Raw genomic sequence first — 19,437 nt, 5'->3', positions numbered from 1 at the left:
TAGCACCCTTGACACCGAATAATGAAGTACAGCAACTAAAACAAAAAGCTCATATACATTGACAATTTGTAACACATCAAACTCTTGTGGTGTATTCCAAATAACCCATGTTGATATTCAGCAAACAACGGTAAACTACATGAGCTCTAATTTAGAGATTACACAACCATTGATGCATTACTGTTTTGCATTATAATCCACACAGCAATATATAATCAATTTTAAAACGTTTCTCAAGCGTCCAGTCTTGAAAAGCTTCTTGGTGAACATTTTGCCTAGTTACAACATAACAGTATTAGAAAAAGGGTAGAATGATAGTTGGGGCGCATTCTCTTTCACCTTGGAGACAAGTTGTTCGGATCTGGAATTAACTGAAAGGGTGATGGAAGCCGATTTGATAACAACTTTTAAGAGAGAAGGAAGTAGATAATTATTTGGGGAGGCCAAGTTTGCAGGGATTGATTTGGATAGCTCTTTTAAAAGAGACGGCACAGACACGAATAGTACTGATTAGCATGAGGCTATGGCTTTTCAGGGAATATGTTAGTGTACCGGGAAGATATCTGTGACAGCATCTCTGATTCAGGTTGATGAAGCACGTTGATGATTGATGGATTGCAAGTCAGTTACAATGAGGAATCAAATGCGCCAATCTGGTTATGATTTTACATGGATTAAAAAATAAAGTAAAAGCAAAAGATCTGAATACTGCTATGACTAGTATGATTATTCATTGGATAGTTACGATTTCATTTGATGCCGAGTCATCTAATTTAATTATTCCCAAGAGTAGTGCAACCCATCACCTAATTAAAATGCACTAAACCAAAATGAAATTTACTTCTAACTATAGTGCAGAGGCAGAGACGTTCAGTAATAGTTTCCCTGTTACCAAGGTAATTGCAGTAACCCTGAACAAGAGGTCCTATTTTTNCATCTCCGTTCCCATCAATTTTACTTTTATTTTCTCCCAAGTATTCAGTGGTCAAGAAAGCTTGAGGTAGTCATGAATCAACCAGGTTATCGTTCTGTGCATTCATTAGTTTCCTGCCCTTTTTCCAGTTCAAAACCTTTACAAAATATACTCAGAAAGAGCAGTGCCTAAAGGCTTTGTCACTCATAGGAATGGCAACAATATTCTTGATATGATCCAATGAGATGGGAGCAGTGAAATTTCCTGGTGATCAACATAAAACTCCTACGCACAAATCCATGTGAGTTACTTTATATACAGAGAAGGGAGTTTAGGGTGTTCTGGCTAGATAAAAGTTCTCCTCCAGATAAAATTGGGTCATTTACTTTATGACTGTTTGTGGAAAATTGTGATGTGCAAGTTAGCCTCATGGCATACCATATCAAATATATGGACTTTTATATATTATTATAGAATGGTCAGAAGATGTAGTTGAGCCTCACTGGTCTTAAGTCATATTATTAGAGTTGTTAACATTTTCTGCATTGCCCTCTATAATTTTCAGTATATTCAAGGTTTTAGCTGTACAGCATCTGCAACATCAATCATCTGCAAACTTCTTCCTCTGAACAGTTTCAAATAAAAATCATATGGATGTGATTAAAAAGTGCAGTTTTGGAATAAACTAGAAGTTTAGTAAACTTCCCAAGTGGCATTCCTGTGGACAATTTATTTTCTCAAAACACTTGATACAAAGTCTTCCTTCCACTCACTGCCTTTCCCCTAAACATTTCCTTTTTGCACCAGTCTTGGCATGCAAAACAAAGAAAAAGCAGATCTTAAATGCACTGTGGAGCGCTCTCCTTTTTCTGCAAATGAGATTAGGAAAAAAGGCATACATCAGAAACCTAAATAACTCTTTGGAACAAGACACAAATCCACCTATCTAATCGCAGCCTAACTATACAAATCTTACAATCGGTCTGATCCTCCAGCTAACTGATCACATTAAGAACTGCTCTATAAATCAAGCACTTCCTGCAGAACCCGGTGACCTGACAGGATTTAAAACCTCCCTTAAACTGCAACTTAGTCCCAAGGCCACTCCTGAACATATATCCATCTCCAACTCAGCTGCACTCACCTCTGCATAAATAAATGCCACAGAAATCCCTGGAGGGTTGGTAGCAGAACCTAACCCAGCAGAGGGAACCTGGAGACAAACCCATATAACTACCACACTGGGAACATGGTATGGTCGACTCAGGCATACAAATGGGTTTCAGACTTCAACCCTCGCCTCACCAATAAGTGCTTGAGAGGCTGTGGCCAGAACGTGAACACGGTCTCCAAATTCAACCATTCACAGCACCGCAGGCAGCAGCCAGAAAATATGGCTGCCTGTGCACAGAAAGTCAGATTGGGAAATCTGTGCATCTATCTTTATCCATGAGGCAATGGTGGGTGAAAATATTGGGAGACACATGAGCCCAGCATAGTCCGTTATTGAAAAACAAATGGTTTGATTTAAGGAGACTTCCCTCATTATTCAACCTGTATGCACAAACTCTTCACTTTCAAACCTATTAAACAAAGAAAAGGCAACAGATTTGAACTTGCAAGATAACGAGTTATCAGACCCATTGTTACAGATACAACAAATATCCGGTTTACTATGACAATTAACAGTGGATCATGGACTAGATGAGACTAAACAAATCCAGCACGGGTTTTAAAAAAACACAACCGCATTTTAAACAGTTTACAAAATACAGTAAAACTTTAATGTGAACATGAAAGATAAGTCACCTTGGAATGCTGAGCAAATAATCCAGAGTGACGCTCAGTTCATCCATGTTGGTTTGTTCTGAACATAATGGAATTGTCAGAATGAGACCACTTCGTCTGTCCTTGCCTCCTAAAAAAAAGAACCTTAAAGTCAGCACGTGATTTTTTTGGGGGGAAAGGCAGTTGTCAAAAAATATCATCCCCGTATCACTAGAGGTAACACAATAGTCAGATCTGTGCTCAGTAATGAAAAGATTTTCCCAACACTGAGTCAGTCTGTCTGTGTGGGCTGCATTTTTAATGCTACCCACCACATTTAACACTAACTACACAAAGCCTGAAGGAAGGTTTGCGTAGGGTGAAAAATAAAGATGTTTCATGCCACGGTATTATTTTTCTGTTATCCCCCCCATAAGACAAAATTCCAGCAATCTGGCACTGAATTTCTGAAATTGATTTCAGTCAATTTGTCAGCCAAGGAACATAGGCTGAGTATTCTCATTCCCACCCTTGGAGAAACAACAGAGGCTATCAAAAACATCAGCAAAAAGTGATATGAGTTATCACTAATCCCTTTGCAACAATTTATTGCAAATTCAAGTTAACACTGCTGTACAAATAAGCGAAAATGTTATAAATAAAACCTTATTGTAGGTTCAAATGACAAGCAGCATTTGACGCTATGTAGACCCCCCAATGAGATTAGTGTCACCGTGCTTGCCGAGCCTTAATTCACTGTATAAATGTGTTTTCAAACACACCCACACCTAATTAGCGTTGTTTTAACTGAATTACAATAACTTCAAGAGAAGTCTGTCCTGCAGCACTCTTACTCATGCAAATTGGCAAGAAAGAGTTGCTTTTTATTTGAATTTTGCCCTCCATACAAAAGAACAGTGGTTGCTTTTCATTTATACAATGACATCAGTCTTCAAGGCCAACTATAAGTAAACAGAAAGCGTTTCATACAGTTTCAGCAATAAATTAAAAACAGCTTTTAACCTACATATGATACTAAACTGTGGGCCCATCTGTCTGTTTTCAGGTGGATTTTACTGATCTTGCAAACTATTTGAAAAGAGGTAGGAGTTTCTCCCAGTGCCCCAGCTAAAAAGTCCTCTAGATTAATTATTCATTCACCTAATAGTTGTTTCTTTGGCCTTGCTGGAACAAAATGGCTGCTGCCTTTGCCTACAAAAAGACTGTATATGTTGTGGGCGAAATGTATAGCTCATACTCAAACAACAGTAAAAGTTCCTTTCACGAGCACTCCCCAGTTTCACAAAGAACAAAAGTTCATGCATGTAAAAAAAACTACCAAAACGCTTTCAAGCTGCAGTGCCTGTAAATCAAAACATATTTCTCTTAGAATTGGAAAGAGAAATAAAATCACATAAAATAAAATTGTAGCATAGCTCTCCTAAGTACAAGAAATAATTCTTCACTGCCAAAGACTCAGAAGCACAGTATATTTTACAACACTGACATCTGCTCAACCCTGTTCCAAAACAATGCGATATGGTTTAGGTCAGCATTATATTATGAAAAGCCTGTACTAAATAGTCTGCCTCCCTCAGATAAATCGAGAAAACCAAGAGCAATACTAAGTGATGGTGCACTGCAATTTTGAATAATTAAAACCAGTTTCACACTGTTGGTTATGAAACCTCGTTGCTCATCCGAACCTCTTATTATGTATAGAATGCTATTATTGAGATGTAATAAGATCCATTCCATTTTATCACACCTACATCACGTTTGATGCACTGACGCTAATAGGCTGATATGCCAGTGCATTTACATACTGATGCATTTTTACGGGACTGATTCATATTAGCACTGTTCTGAAGCAGGTCTTCCAACTTGGCAATGAACTCATGTGAACTCATGCACTGCCACGATGCTCCCAACATGTAAATGTCAACCACCACATTTTACCCATTTTAGTCAGGTCCCAAAAGGACAATAAAACACCCCAATTTTTTTTTTTAAAAATCGCTAAATCATAAATATTTAAAATTGTAAGCAGTCAAGCATAGTGAAGCCTTTAATTCAAAGCGCAATCTTTTCCCAAACAAAATGTGCAGCATTCCCACTCATTACAACTGTACGCACAAAATCTGAGCTCAGGCATGACACTAGGCCAAGCCAACAAGATCATGTGAATCTTATCTAGCCCTCACTATTATTCTAAATGCAGACTGCTTACTGTAGCTTTGGGCCAGACGGAAAAAGGCTAGTTAAAAAGTTGATAGACGTTCTTGATGAAGCAGAGCTCTCTAACTCCTCTTCCCTCCTGCCTTTGTAGTAGGTTTTGGGTTCTTTTTGAGGGGCAATCGTGTATAAGTTTCCGATAAAGTGGCCACCCATTGTGCCAAGGTATTTCACTGCACCAGACGTAGGATACACAATCATTCAGCACATATCCCACAAGAATAATAATCCCTGCATTTGATATAGTGCCTTATCACGTCTTCGAGATGCCTCAAAGCGCTTCACAGAATATACTGGAAAGTGAAAGTGGGCAAAATGTGGCAGCCAATTTGTGCACAGCAGTGTCCCACAAACAGTCGTGAATTGAACGACCAATTTCTTATCAAGTGTGATACTGACATATTTATGGGGGGGGATAAATTTCCCTCATTGATGTCAGCAGATGGCTCTTCATCCACCTCCAGACACAAGAGATCCAGTGAAGCAAATTTACTCACTGAAACTAGTTTTCCATAAATATGCCTCACCCGGCACAGCTAATTTAGTATTAATTCAATTCACACAACTGGCTAGCAATCAGAATGGCAAAACCAATTAAGATTAACGTTCCAAGTTTCTGTGAGCAGCTTTGATGGCCACTAGGTTCTCTGGCTAGGATAATTGACCTTTACAGACCACCGTTGGGAGTTTTGGAGCAAATGACATTCTAAGTAAAAGCAGATATATATATCATTGCACAAGAATCACTGACATCCCTGTACCACCATGGGAATTTTATGAACCATGTCCAAAACTCATGGAGGCTGTGAGGTGCATGTGGACAAATCAGACAACTTTCCTCCCAGCTTTGTTTTGAGATTCCCTTATGGCTATCGTCTAGCAAACCTCCCTAAAACACCTCTGCTGGCAATGCAGATATGCACAAATAAATACCTTAATGCTTTCAACAAACACTTATGCCATGATTTTAAGATTGCTGTGTGGGTACAGAGTACCACTGGAGCTGTTTGATCCAAATCCACACTTTTCATTATTGGAAGCTACATTCTAAGATAATGGGAGATCTGACTCAAAGTGAAGTCTGAATAGCTCCAGAGTTGGGAAAAACATTATATATTAATAGTTACTTCTGGAGAACAATAATAATCTTTGCATTTGATATTCAATAATATCAAAGTAGGAACATAAAAGCAGTTTAAAGACAGCTTCAATTTACTTCACTTGAAACAGGTCGTTTACTACAAGAAGTGGCTAATTCAGCATTGGAATTTCAAATTACGCAACTGGGTCATCTATTAATATGATAAATTCAATTACCATAAAATAGCTGTGATTAATTTGCTGCTAATGTGCCAAAATACTTTTGCAGCATACTAACGCTTTTAGGTTTTGTTTTCCAATGTAGGAATCCTGTCTGATGAGGCAGATGCGCGGGGGGGGGGAAGGACGGGGGGGAGGGATGGGGGGATGTCACAATGATGTAAATTTACCGAAGGCACACAGATATTGTAAGTGTGGTATAAAAATACATAGTGCAAACAACTGCAGGCAATTAGGAAGCAAACATTTGCCTTCCCAACACTGCTTACCCAAATAAATGCTACACTAGAGTATTTGCCACATATCATACATTTTATATGTGATACATTTTATTTTATGCCAGATTTGCATCACAGTTTTCTGGCGAGAGTTGTAATGGGAGGATGGCTACTCCTTCCAGAATAGCTACCCTGCCCACCAAGTCATTTCCTAAACAAGGATACTGACCTCTCCTACCTTTCCTGGTAACAAACCTAAACTTATGCCCTCCCGTCATTCTCCATGGCTCATCTGAAACCGTTGTTCTGGATTTACTTTCTCTATCCTACTCAGAATCTTATGTACCCGTATTTTTTTAAGCTCCCTTTGCAAACCAGTGTCACTCTCAGTGACTGATCAGTGGCAGTACTTTAAAAAAAAATGCGATACTGGTTTTCCTAAAAAGCTGCAACCTAAATAAAAGTCGTGGTCACAGGAAAAACACGGGTGAAAGCGAAGACGTCCCCCATTTAGGTACAGCTCCCGGTTCTCAGCGCATTGGGACGTCCTCCGGACGTGAAAGGCGCTCTATAAATGTAATTTTGTTGTTGTTGTTCACAACCCGACATTTTAGAGAGCAGCCAATTGGGAAAAACATTAATTTTTGAGTGCTTGCAAATCTGTACATTGTCAAATAATGCGATTGCATACATGACCCAGTGGCATCATCATACGTTCCACACGCAGGCAACAAAAACCCAGAGAACACCTGTTTTTTTAATCCAAGGCTGGGCTATAACAATGCACATGCTCTAGTGTCAGCAATTCCTCAAATTCACAATGCAACAACAACAAATTACATTTGTGTTGCACCTTTCATGTCAGGAAGACGTCCCAAGGCATTGAAAGCAGCAGGGGGCTTAGAAGAATCTAACAGTATTCCTTAATAAGAAACGCAGAAGTACATCAGAATGACCTGTGTGAACTTTGTTCCAATTCAATCTTTCAGAGCTGAGTAGTTCCAGTGAATAGGTATAATGTTCTTCCGGTTACCTGGTGTCTCCATGGAGTTTCCTCATTGAGGTGCCCAATAGATGTATCAAGCGTGCAACATATACCCAGCATTAGTGAAATTCGAGCTGCTTCTGTACATTACTCAGCAAATAAAATCTACCACAAGAAAAGGAAATGTTTTTGCAAATCCCATTACATACGAAAAATTATTTTAAGCGGTTTATTAGGCTCACTATTATATCAACAGCACAAATGCAGGCCACCCCCTTCCTCTCAACAATTCTTTTCTATAAAAATGCAAACCTTTTGTTGACTATATAAAATAAATACAGGAATTCAGTCAGAGGTTGTTAAATCATTTAAGTTAGGAAAGAACAATGAATTCTGTGTGCTGCACGGATGCAGAGTTCTGTGTTTAGCGCACAGGAAACGTACACACAAAAGTGATGAAATAGTGCTTCCTCTTTCCGTCATCCCGTTTGCCAATGTTCTACCTTCTTTTGACTATTTTTACTTGTCAGTAATAATAGTAGTAATAACAATCCCTGCATTTGTGAAAGCGCCTAATCACGTCTTTGAGACGTCTCAAAGCGCTTCGCAGAATATACCGTAAAGTGGATTCACAGGTCAGTGGTGCCATCTGTGGAATGCCGTGCCCACGTCTCTGTTATTGTGGAAAATAAACATCAACACAAGTTCTGAAGTAAACACATATCTAGAAACTGATTAGAAAGCAGAAACCTGGTCAATCCAAATCAGATGGGCTGCAGCTTGTGCATCCCCCTCAAATTGTTGTTTTCCCCACAAAACCAAAAGCTTGGTTTGTGTAAAGCAGAACATGGAGAAACAATGACAAATTACACGCGGAGCCCACTTGCAATTAGTCATTTAAAATTATTGTAACGTTTTGAAAACAGCAAATTTTTTGGGAAAATGTGCTTATTTGTTGTTCAGCAATGCAGCGTAAACGAGGTTGATTACAACAGATTTGATTAAACTGCAGGAAAGTAAGACTTTTCCTCCAAAATATAAATTAAACTTTTAGGTCAGAATACAATGGATTGCATCCGATCTCATCACGTCCTGATTACAGCCACTTGTCTCAAAGTGAATTTACTCTGATTTCCTTTTCCCTCTATTAAATTTACAATGTCCTACAGCAGCAACATAGACACATGCTTCATCATAACAAAAAGCAACTCGATGCAAGCGTCACTTCACTCATACACCCAGCCATGATCACTATGAAGATACTTTCAGAAGAATAGATTTTTCAAATCTAACCTTCAAAGTGATTTTTAATTCGGTAGAACACCATTTCAGTCAAACATATTTTACACTTTGTCAAACAAATATGGTTCACTGTTTACATGCCTGTAATACACAATACAAACATCACTCTTTAGTTAATAGGGGAAAAGAGTGTCTGTCCCTTTGTGTTAGTTACTGGCATATTCAGAGCATTATCTACAGGTAGGAAACGATGCTGACCTATGCTACCCCAAGAGAGACCATGTACTCATAAGATACTAATCTATAAAAATTTTAATTCTGAGCATGTGTTTTTTAAAAAACAAATGCAGGTCCACCGTACATTTCCTGGTCACAGAATCTGATAAATGTTCCGAGCTCTCTTGAATGAAACTATAATTAAAACTTCCAGAAACATGAAAAATCAGTGGTTTCATGCCTTATCACATTATAAAATCATTCATCTTGAACACTTGTCAAAATGAAACACCATATTCCAATGAGACTAATGGGGGCTTCCCAATCAGGGTCAACATTGGGGCTGACAAACAGAACGACAACAGGAAACTGCTAATTAAATCACAAGACACACAATTCAATTAATACAGAAAAAAATAACTGCTGAATGCCTATTACTCCACGAGCCCTAGTGTCAGCAATATATTTTTCTGATACCTACTCAATGTTTCCGTGGCAACAAGAGATCCCAACAAGACCTCTGGTTGTCAATAAGGAAATGGTGGCTAAATCAGGATCCACTGGTAATGCAGTTGATGAATTTCTTTACACCACACCCACTATATATTGGTCCAATTATATGGTTCTAAATGAATTAAAATGCAAAGGTCGACATTACATTACAGCCATAATATGGTGCAAAATCATCATTATAAATAAAGGAAACCTAAGACAAGGTCAAAAACAAAGGGATGTTAGGATATTATCGGACGCAGCAACAATAATTCCTGAAACTACACAATATGCACTACCACCAAACACAAAGAATGTACCTGAAAGAAAGGCAAGCCTTTTCTTCAGTATGGGCAATATGCTTGTGGCTTCCATTTTCTTCAGAACCAACACAATCAGAAATGTCTATAATTCTGCAAGCAAACACACACAATCAATCATTTTTCTTTGTACTTTTATTTACTATACCTACAATATAAACCTTATATGAATCTTAAATGAAATTATCTAACCAAGAAGGAATATTCGATAAACTGCTAATTTTATCCATTAATTTGATAAACAAAAAAATCTAAACAGAAATATACTCATACCAGACTTGCCTTGGAGTAATCAGGCTGAGGCTGCTTTTCTCATCATATCCTGAGGTTTCTCAAACTACAATATTTTTTATGCATTACAAAATTATACAAACTGTTTACGACTGTACACTTAACCCTGCAACCTCACCACCAGACATTCCTAAACGCTAGTGGGACAAACTACTTGAAGTACACTATCAAAAGAATTCATTACTTGAAAAGCAGTTTCTGAAGGAACGAGTATATATTTTGGATTTAAATAATTAATGTAAAACAATATTTACAAGAGCCTCACTGGGAAATGAGGGAAACAAGACAAATGTTAAGATATATAATGTTCCGCTATCCAAGCGGATAACCATCCCGTTATTGACCCTTTTGTTAACAGAATCATTGCAAATGGGAAAGAATTGTAGATACTTACTTGAAGCACTTTGGTTGGTAAATACATTCTCCACTAATCTCTCAAAAGCCACCACAAGCCCATGTCCTAAAATGAGGAAATGCAATCATTAGTTGTGTTTCAATAAGGATTGGACATTCTCCAATGCACATTTTCCTAACTACTTCAAGGATATAATCTGCAGAAGATCCTGGTTCTGTACCTTAAATGTGTCAGCATATTGTAATATTCATCAATTAGAAGAAATGTAATCTTTGTCATCTATAGTTTCAACACGTTCTAATAGTTTCTTTTAAAATACACTTGGAAGTAGCTGAAAATATTTCAAACTTGTTTCCATAGCCTGATCGTATTATGAGAGAATCCACATTATAACAGATAATGTCCTACAAGAGCAGCTATCTTAAGTAAGAGAAGTCAACAACAGGAGATATGACAAGTTGAAGGCCTCTTTCTGTGCTCTCTTTAAACATCCCATCATTGTATGCTGTAACAATATGCAATTGGGGCAAAGATCAACTGCATAATACAAAAGTAGCCAAAATGGCAGAACTAGGAAAATATTCCATTTGGTAGATTTGAAATATCTTTCCTCAAAAAACAAGGTTAAGTTTTTTTTAAAGCAGTTTTCATTGTACAAAAAAAATCACCTGAAGCTGGTCAGTAATAGAGATAAACAACAAATGACGGAATAGTACCTTTCTAGTATGTGCTGTAGATTAACATTCTAGTTACAGCTTCAGACTGAAAATGATCTAATCAAACTCGAAAACACTGCACGAATTGAATTTTTCACTTTGAAAACTCCGTACACAGAAATGACAAGAAAGCCGGGTTAAATTATATATTTGAATTTTCACATTTCGGGGGAGAAAGAGAAGAGATTTTAAGGTCAACTTTTTGAGGCACCCAGTATCAACTTCTAAGTCTTACACCATGACCCCGGATAAGGACATATCTCCTTGTACTCAACAGCATACCATTAATTTCAAACTCACAACTCTACTTCATCAAAGTAAATGGCACCATTTCCCACTCCTGCTGTTCTATAGCGTCAATTAATGGCAGCAATATAAGCAATTCTCCTGTAACCCACATTCATTAGAACTAGGATCAATCTGTCCAAAACCATTTCATATAGGCCATTACAGCCAGCAGGTTGCAGATGTGAAAGGATGGTGTGCTAATCCACTGAACCACCCAGTCCTAGGAATTATTGCAATAGTAATCCTTGCATTTGATACAGCGCCCTATCATGTTGTCGCGATGTCTCAACATGCTTCACAGGATGTACTGTAAAATGGATTGACTGTATTTTGTGGGCAAATTGCAAATGCCAATTTGCGCACAGCAATGTACAACAAATAGCTATGGAATGAATAAACAATTTTTTTTTATTTGGGGGATTTGTTGGCCAGGATACCAGGAGAAACTCCCTTCCCTTTTCAAATAGTGGTATGGGATGTATAACGTCCACCTGAACAGGCAGACGGGACCTCAGTTTAACATCTCATCCGAAGGACAGAGGGTGTGGTTGCAGCAAAAAATAGTATCAGCGTATTTAAGAGAAAATGTAATGATTATGTGAAGGAGGAGGGAATAGAAGTATGTGATAATTAAAAATTATCGTTGTGCACAATTTATTCCAAGATAGATAGAGGTTGTCATAGCAGCATAGCGTTAAACCATTTTCTCACACACTCTCCTTGACAATACCAAAATTATCAATCTTGAATCAATAACATGTTTTTCCATGACTGTTTTCTGTCACATGTATCCAGTACTCAATCAAAAGTGATAACGAAAATTATCAAGTAACGCATCAAGTGACATCTTAAAACCTGCCAGACTGCAATAAATCTTACTTCAGGCCATTGTCTTATTACAGTAACAGTGCTATTTCCTGAGAACACTGTAGCATTATGAAGGGACTATATTTAAATAACCCCCTACTACAATTCTTGCAATGAGAAAGAGAACAAGAAAAAAATCTATGTCACAATGTATATAGCACTTGTACCAATGATTCACAGAAAAGATGTTTTCAGGTCATGGCATGTACAGTATTTGTGTCTTAAGCAGTCTTTAGACTGGCTTCTCCTTTTGGTTAAAACTGGTCAAATCAACCAATTTGCAAACAAGAGCAATGTTATTCGCTTTTTCAAACATCAGAAATGCCCACATTTGCAGGATAAAAACATACAACCTAAAAGCTATTTTGCATTGGTGTATGAACAGCAGTGACAAGTCTTTAGCTTGTACTTTTGTTTGAAGCAAAAATCACTTTGTTCAAGTAAACAGTATCAATAACCAAACCAACAAAGCTACAGAAATGTACAGAATTTCACTGAATGATAATGCCATGGAAACAGGCATTCGTCCCAACTAGTCTGTGCTGGTGTTTATACGGAATATAGTTCTATTCCCTTTATCATATTCCCAGTTATCATATTTATGCCCTCTTATTTTGGACTCACCAACAAATGGAAGCAGCCTATCAACATCTACCTTACTAAATCCTTTCATAATCAAACAGCTCCATCAGGTTCCCTCTCAATCATCTCGACTCTGAAGAGAAAAGTCCAACCTGTCCAATCTTTCGTGATAGCTCTATCTTCTTATCCCTGGTAAATCTTAGAACATCTTATTTCCTCTTCCTTCTTGCCTATTATTGTCATTTCTTGAATGCCACGTGCCAATTTGCTAATCATTCCTGCAACAGGCCACTGCACTGATGGATGGGAGAGGGCAGAAGGAGAAACAAGCAAGTTCAGGCCTGAGTGGTGAGACGTTTACACATAATTACATTTAGTTTGACTGAAGAAAACATTGAGTGGATAAGATAACAGTATGAAGGATATAGATGTACATACTATATGTTGACACATTAGACCTCAGAAATAGAATGTGCCAATATAAAATTAACAAGCCAGAGACAAACTTCCCTGTCTTTGAATATGATGAATACATAACCAATATGGTTAAAAACGATTAGTACCAAGTCAAATTAGTATATTTAATATTATGGTGTATAAATATTAAATAAGAATGACAGTTTTAAACTATATGCTCAAAATTAGATGATCTTAAAATCTAAGAATTATTGATGGAATAAAACTGGTCAGGAGTCAACGATATATGTTGCAATGGTAGATTATTTCGTTTTGGAATATTTACTTCTGATTATTCACATTCCACAACATGCCAACTGCACAAGGTCTCTGGAAGCAATCACTTTCATGAAATAAACAGTCGCATGTAATTTCTTCATGTTTTGATTGTGCTATTCTGTATCTGAAGACTATTATGTTACCTTGATTGCAATTCACATTTGTTGCAGTGTAAACGCAGCAAATATGAATCACATTAAACTAGGTCCACAGCAGTCCACTGAATTATCCATGGAACTTTCAATGGACCATGTTTTACTATTGAAATGTCAAAGTCAATTGTCCACAACTTGCATTTATATAAGATCCTTCAGGCATTGTGGGGTCTGAGCTTTGAATATCAGTCTAATGCCAGTAAAACACCCAATTGTGGTGTTCCGTGCAGAACCCATAGGGTTTCTTTACAACCACAATTTGACGCAATATGGAGCATAAAGTATAAACCTGAATTCTACTCTCCACAGCTATATTCTTAGAAATAATCACAACAGTATAAATACATAATTATAACTTACAATTACTCATCAAATGCACCAAAATAAATTTTAGGTCTGCCACAAGTGCAGTGCAGGACTTATGATTTCTAAAATATCAACATCCGGAAATCCTGAATGCTGTGTGTCAGTTTAATTGTTAGCACTCTTTGCGTTGCACTATAAGGTTGTAGGTTCCTGTCCCAAATCAGGTTTTAGTGTACAGTACTGGGGGAAGCACTGTATTGTTGGAAGTGTGCGCCACTGTTCGGATGAGACTTCAAGCCAGGGATTGTCTGCATGTCCAGGTGGTCCGATGGCCTATGGTCACCTCCCCCTACCCCGTCTCGGTGTCGTGCTCCGCCACAGTTAAGCAATCTGGGACTCTACCCGGCCTGAGGGGCACTATATAAATGCCAAGTTGGTGTTGACATTAAAGATTCATGCTACTACTGTATTCACAAAGAAAAGTTTTGCGGTCTCTTGGCCAATGATACTCCACGTTAATAGGTCATTTACCCCTTATCTGTCTGTGCAAACATGATGCTGTATTTGCCCACAAAAAGCAGACACCACACACTAAACCGAAACTCCCTGTGAAGTGATTTGGGACAGTTTGTTATAAGACACTGTAAAAAATTCAAGTTTCTTTTAACAATACTGACAAAAGCAAGACACTATGTCCACAAGCATCACTGAATACACAAACATTATATACAGCTAATTGCTTTGTAAATGGATATATGCACTACGTTTCCTAAATACACTTGACATCAAAGGATGCTTTCAATGATGCCCATCAAATTACGTGAGTACAGAATTGGACAAGTGGTCTACACAAGTCAAGACTGCTTTCTGTGGTAGTCCATTTAATAGACCAGATTGCGTTGGCGTGCGCCAACTTTTGATTATTTGAGCCAATGGTTCAAGGGGTAGAGGATATAACAATAACTTGCACTTATATCAATACCTTTCATGCGGGACGGAAGGTTCAAAAAGCTATCGCTAACGTCAACACCGGGAACTGACGATCGCTTACTGTATTTTCAGGAAATTAAAGGGCAGGCCGCAGGGAAAGTGGAGAAGGAGATAAATCAGGGGGAGGATTGAGAAAGGCTCAATCCAATAATCTCATCCAACCCAAAAGCCAAGCAAAGCCAAACCCACTGAACTCATCATCATCATCATGTCCTGCTGCACTCAACTGGGATGGATGTTGCTGCCTCTGCATCTTGTCGGTGGGGTGGGGTGGGGTGGGGGGGGAAGGAGTTCACTGGCACCTCATTTCCTCTTCTGTTCAATCAATAACATAACATAACAGGATTGGATTGATGCAGAGGGTCAACTTTTAAGACTCGCCCTTTTATTAAAGAAAAAAAAGAGGGAGGGAGGGGGGGGAATTCAAAGCACCAACCAAACTGAACAACGACTTCTATAGAACAGAAATCAATGCATATTCCCCCCCCCCCATCTCTCCCTCCCTCTCTCTCCCTCCTCCTCACCCTCTCTCCCTCCCTCTCACCCTCTCTCTCTCTCCCTCCCTCCTCCTCACCCTGTCTCTCCTCCTCACCCTCTCTCCCTCCCTCTCACCCTCTCTCCCTCCTCCTCACCCTCTCTCCTCCTCCTCACCCTCTCTCCTCCTCCTCACCCTCTCTCTCCTCCTCACCCTCTCTCCTCCTCCTCCCCTCCCTCCTCCTCACCCTCTCCCTCCTCACCCTCTCCTCCTCTCCCCTCTCCTCCTCCTCACCCTCTCTCCTCCTCACCCTCTCTCTCCTCCTCACCCTCTCTCCTCCTCACCCTCCTCCTCCTCCTCTCCTCCCTCCCCTCTCTCCCTCCTCCCCTCCCTCCCCTCTCTCCCTCCCTCTCCCTCCCCTCCCTCCCTCCCTCCTAAAACGGGCAATCGTTTGCAAAAGGAATAACTTAACAGCGAATACCAACCTACCTGGAAATAAACGACTTGCAGTATTTTTTTTCTCTGTCTCTCTCTCTCTCTCTGCCCACCACCAGCTCCCAACACACACACACACACACACACACACACAAACCCCCACACACACAACCCCCCCCCAACACACACACCACAAGGGCTCAAATCAAATCCCCTTCTGTTTGGGAAAAATGGCTATATAGGGGCTCCACATTGACGTGACGTGACGCCCTTCGACGACGACGACAACAACAACGGCGGCGGCGCGCGGTCCCCCCTTCACCACAAAGTGCCGTCAAACCCGGGCCCTCGGCACCTCCAACTGCCACAATAACCTCCTCCTCCTCCTCCTCTCACACTCACTCCCTCACACACTCCCTCCCTCACAAGTACTGACACACTCGACTCGACACACAAGAGAGGCCAATTGCGGCGACTGAGGGAAAGGGTTTGAATTAACCGTCACCCCCTCCACCAACCGTCACCCCCACTCCCCCCCCCACTCCCGCCGCCCCGAGTCGTTGGCTCAATTGCAATGGGCGCAGCCGCTATCACAAAGCTCGGGCCGACCCCCACCCACCCACCCCGCCTCAGGCCTAAGCTGTCCCCCCCCCTCTCCTTTCTTTCCCAACTCCCGCTCCCCCCCCCTCCGCACCTTCAGTCCCGGCCGCCGTCCGGGGCCCTTTTTTTTGTTGTTGTCCCCCCCCCTCACCCCCTCACCTCCCCGTCCCCTCCCCCCGCAGAAGCGGCGCTTTACGTCGGTCCGGGACGGGGCAAACTTTGCAGCGCAGCGGGAGAGGGAGAGAGAGAGAGGGAAGGAGGGAGAGAGAGGGAGAGAGAGAGAGGGAAGGAGGGAGAGAGGGAGAGAGAGAGATAGAGGGAAAGAGAGGGAGAGAGAGATAGAGAGGGAGAGAGAGATAGAGGGAAAGAGGGAAAGAGAGAGGGAGAGAGATAGGTGAGAGGGGGAAGGTGAGAGGGAGAGAGAGAGAGGGATGGAGAGGGGGAAGGAGGTCGCAGACGGGGGCGGAGGAGAGGAGAGGAGAGAAAAGGAGGAGAGGAGAAGCTGGAGTTCGCCTTGAAAGAAAGCGGCGGCGGCCGCTGCAGCGCGAGGGGAGGTTTGCGGAGGCTTTGCAGCCCCTCCCGGGGGGTGTGGGGGGGAGACACGAGGGGAGGCTTTGCAGCCCCTCCCGCACCCCGGGGTGGGGGGGGGGGGGGGGTCGCGGTTGCCTTTGTTGCCCTGTGTGTGTGTGTCTGTGCTCTCACCTACATTCCACTACTGCAGCCCACCCCCAGCACAACAGCGTTTGCAAAGACAATAAGATGGGGTAGGAGGGAAGGGAGGGGTGTGGGGGGTGAGGGAGGGGTGTGTGTGGGGGGGGGTGAGGGAGGGGTGTGTGTGGGGGGGGGGGTGAGGGAGGGGTGTGTGTGTGGGGGAGGGGTGTGTGAGGGAGGGGTGTGTGTGGGGGGGGTGGGGTGAGGGAGGGGTGGGTGTGTGTGGGGGGTGAGGGAGGGGTGTGTGTGTGGGGGGTGAGGGAGGGGTGTGTGTGGGGGGTGAGGGAGGGGTGTGTGTGTGGGGGGTGAGGGAGGGGTGTGTGTGTGGGGGGTGAGGGAGGGGTGTGTGTGTGGGGGGTGAGGGAGGGGTGTGTGTGGGGGGTGAGGGAGGGGTGTGTGTGGGGGGGGTGAGGGAGGGGTGTGTGTGTGGGGGGGGGGTGAGGGAGGGGTGTGTGTGTGGGGGGGGGTGAGGGAGGGGTGTGTGTGGGGGGGGGGTGAGGGAGGGGTGTGTGTGTGGGGGGTGAGAGAGGGGTGTGTGTGGGGGGGGTGAGGGAGGGGTGTGTGTGTGGGGGGGTGAGGGAGGGGTGTGTGTGGGGGGGGGGGGGGGGTGGGGGGGGGAGGGAGGGGTGTGTGTGTGGGGGTGAGGGAGGGGTGTGTGGGGGGGGGGTGGGGGGGTGTGTGTGGGGGGGGGGGGTGTGTGGGGGGGTGAGGGAGGGGTGTCTGTGGTGGGGGGTGAGGGAGGGGTGTGTGTGGGGGGTGAGGGAGGGGTGTCTGTGTGGGGTGAAAGGGGACTATAAAGCCACATGATTTCAACCTCACCTTCGCCGCACCCTCTCTCTCTGCTGCCCCGAGTCTCTCTCTCTCTCTCTCTCTCTGTGTGTCTCTCCCTTGTCCTCTGGCTGCGGACTTGGCAAAGCGTGTGGTGGGGGAAGCGGATCAGTCCACACACACACACACAGCATTCAGCTCAGCTGAGGACATTCACTCACTCACTCACTCACTCCCCCTCCTGATGTCTGTCTCTCTCTCTCTCTCCCTCCCCCCCTCCTCCTATCCCCCCCTCCCCCCCTCCTCCTATCCCCCCCTCCCTCTCCTCCTGTCTCTCCCTCTCCTCCTCCTGTCTCTCTCCCTCCCTCCTCCTGTCTCTCTCACTCCCTCCTCCTGTCTCTCTCTCCCTCTCCTCCTATCTCTCCCTCTCCTCCTCCTGTCTCTCTCCCTCTCCTCCTGTCTCTCTCTCCCTCTCCTCCTGTCTCTCCCTCACCTCCTCTATCTCCCCCCTCCTTGTCTCTCTCTCCCTCCCTCCTGTCCCTCCTCCCTACTCTTGGTGTCTCTCCCTCCCTCCATCCCCCTCTTCGTGTCTCTCCCTCCCCCCCTCCACCCCCCTCTTCGTGTCTCTCCCTCCCCCCTCCACCCCCTCTTCGTGTCTCTCCCTCCCCCCCTCCACCCCCCTCTTCGTGTCTCTCCCTCCCCCCTCCACCCCCCTCTTCGTGTCTCTCCCTCCCCCCCTCCATCCCCCTCTTCGTGTCTCTCCCTCCCCCCTCCACCCCCTCTTCGTGTCTCTCCCTCCCCCCCTCCACCCCCTCTTCGTGTCTCTCCCTCCCCCCTCCACCCCCTCTTCGTGTCTCTCCCTCCCCCCCCCCTCTTCGTGTCTCTCCCTCCCCCCCTCCACCCCCCTCTTCGTGTCTCTCCCTGGGTCATCTAATCTTCCTTTAAAACCAGCAGAATATGTAGCAATGCAAAAGCCACCTCAAATGCAAAATTCATATTTCACCTACAATGCATAAATGTTTCACATTCACAATCAACCCCCCCCCTCCCCCCACTCCAAAAAGAAAAGTTTACACCACTTACTTCGCGATATTGCAGGTAAATGGATGCATTCAATTCACCGAATACAGTATATTCTGTGCAGCCCTTTGAGACGTCTCGAAGACGTGATAAGATGCCACGTAAAATGCAAGGATTGTTATTACTATTGTTATTGCACAATAGATGCAATATGATCATCTGAATAGGAGTAACGGTACATTTAAATTAAAAAAAAAATCCTGCTTTAATAACCTCCAAACCCAAAACCAATTAATTGCTCCTTTTTGGACAAGGTTAACACCGAGCCAGCTTTACACCAAAACACAAAACATTTAGTTGCAAGTCCAGGTTTAAAGCCTAGGTGCCAACTGAAGACGATTGTAAATCCGCATGGGTCAAATGGGTCAAATTGAT

General features: G+C 42.7%; 1 protein-coding gene across 9 annotated transcripts in view; it reads right to left on the bottom strand.

The window, feature by feature from the left end:
- Nucleotides 1–18,064, bottom strand: part of sestd1 (SEC14 and spectrin domains 1) — a 49,827-nt gene extending 31,763 nt beyond the window's left edge. For 2 of the 9 annotated variants that reach the window (XM_042336266.1, XM_042336273.1), the window contains exons 1-4: nt 18,034–18,064; nt 10,394–10,459; nt 9,709–9,801; nt 2,723–2,831 (exon numbers count right to left, since the gene is read on the bottom strand). In XM_042336266.1, the coding sequence (XP_042192200.1) occupies nt 2,723–2,831; nt 9,709–9,763 (164 nt within the window). In that variant the 5' untranslated portion in view covers nt 9,764–9,801; nt 10,394–10,459; nt 18,034–18,064. Of the gene's footprint in view, nt 1–2,722; nt 2,832–7,486; nt 7,564–9,708; nt 9,802–10,393; nt 10,460–12,959; nt 13,104–15,957; nt 16,028–17,205; nt 17,261–18,033 lie in introns of those variants that run through there. The other 7 variants (XM_042336271.1, XM_042336269.1, XM_042336267.1 and 4 more) reach the window with 7 other exon arrangements.
- Nucleotides 18,065–19,437: the final 1,373 nt, after the last annotated feature.

The sequence above is a fragment of the Callorhinchus milii genome, unplaced genomic scaffold (genome assembly GCF_018977255.1).
Source record: "Callorhinchus milii isolate IMCB2004 unplaced genomic scaffold, IMCB_Cmil_1.0 Scaffold6, whole genome shotgun sequence".
In the NCBI taxonomy this organism is placed as follows: domain Eukaryota; kingdom Metazoa; phylum Chordata; class Chondrichthyes; order Chimaeriformes; family Callorhinchidae; genus Callorhinchus; species Callorhinchus milii.
Note: the sequence above shows the minus strand (reverse complement) of the source record. Positions and strands in the feature narration are given on the sequence as shown.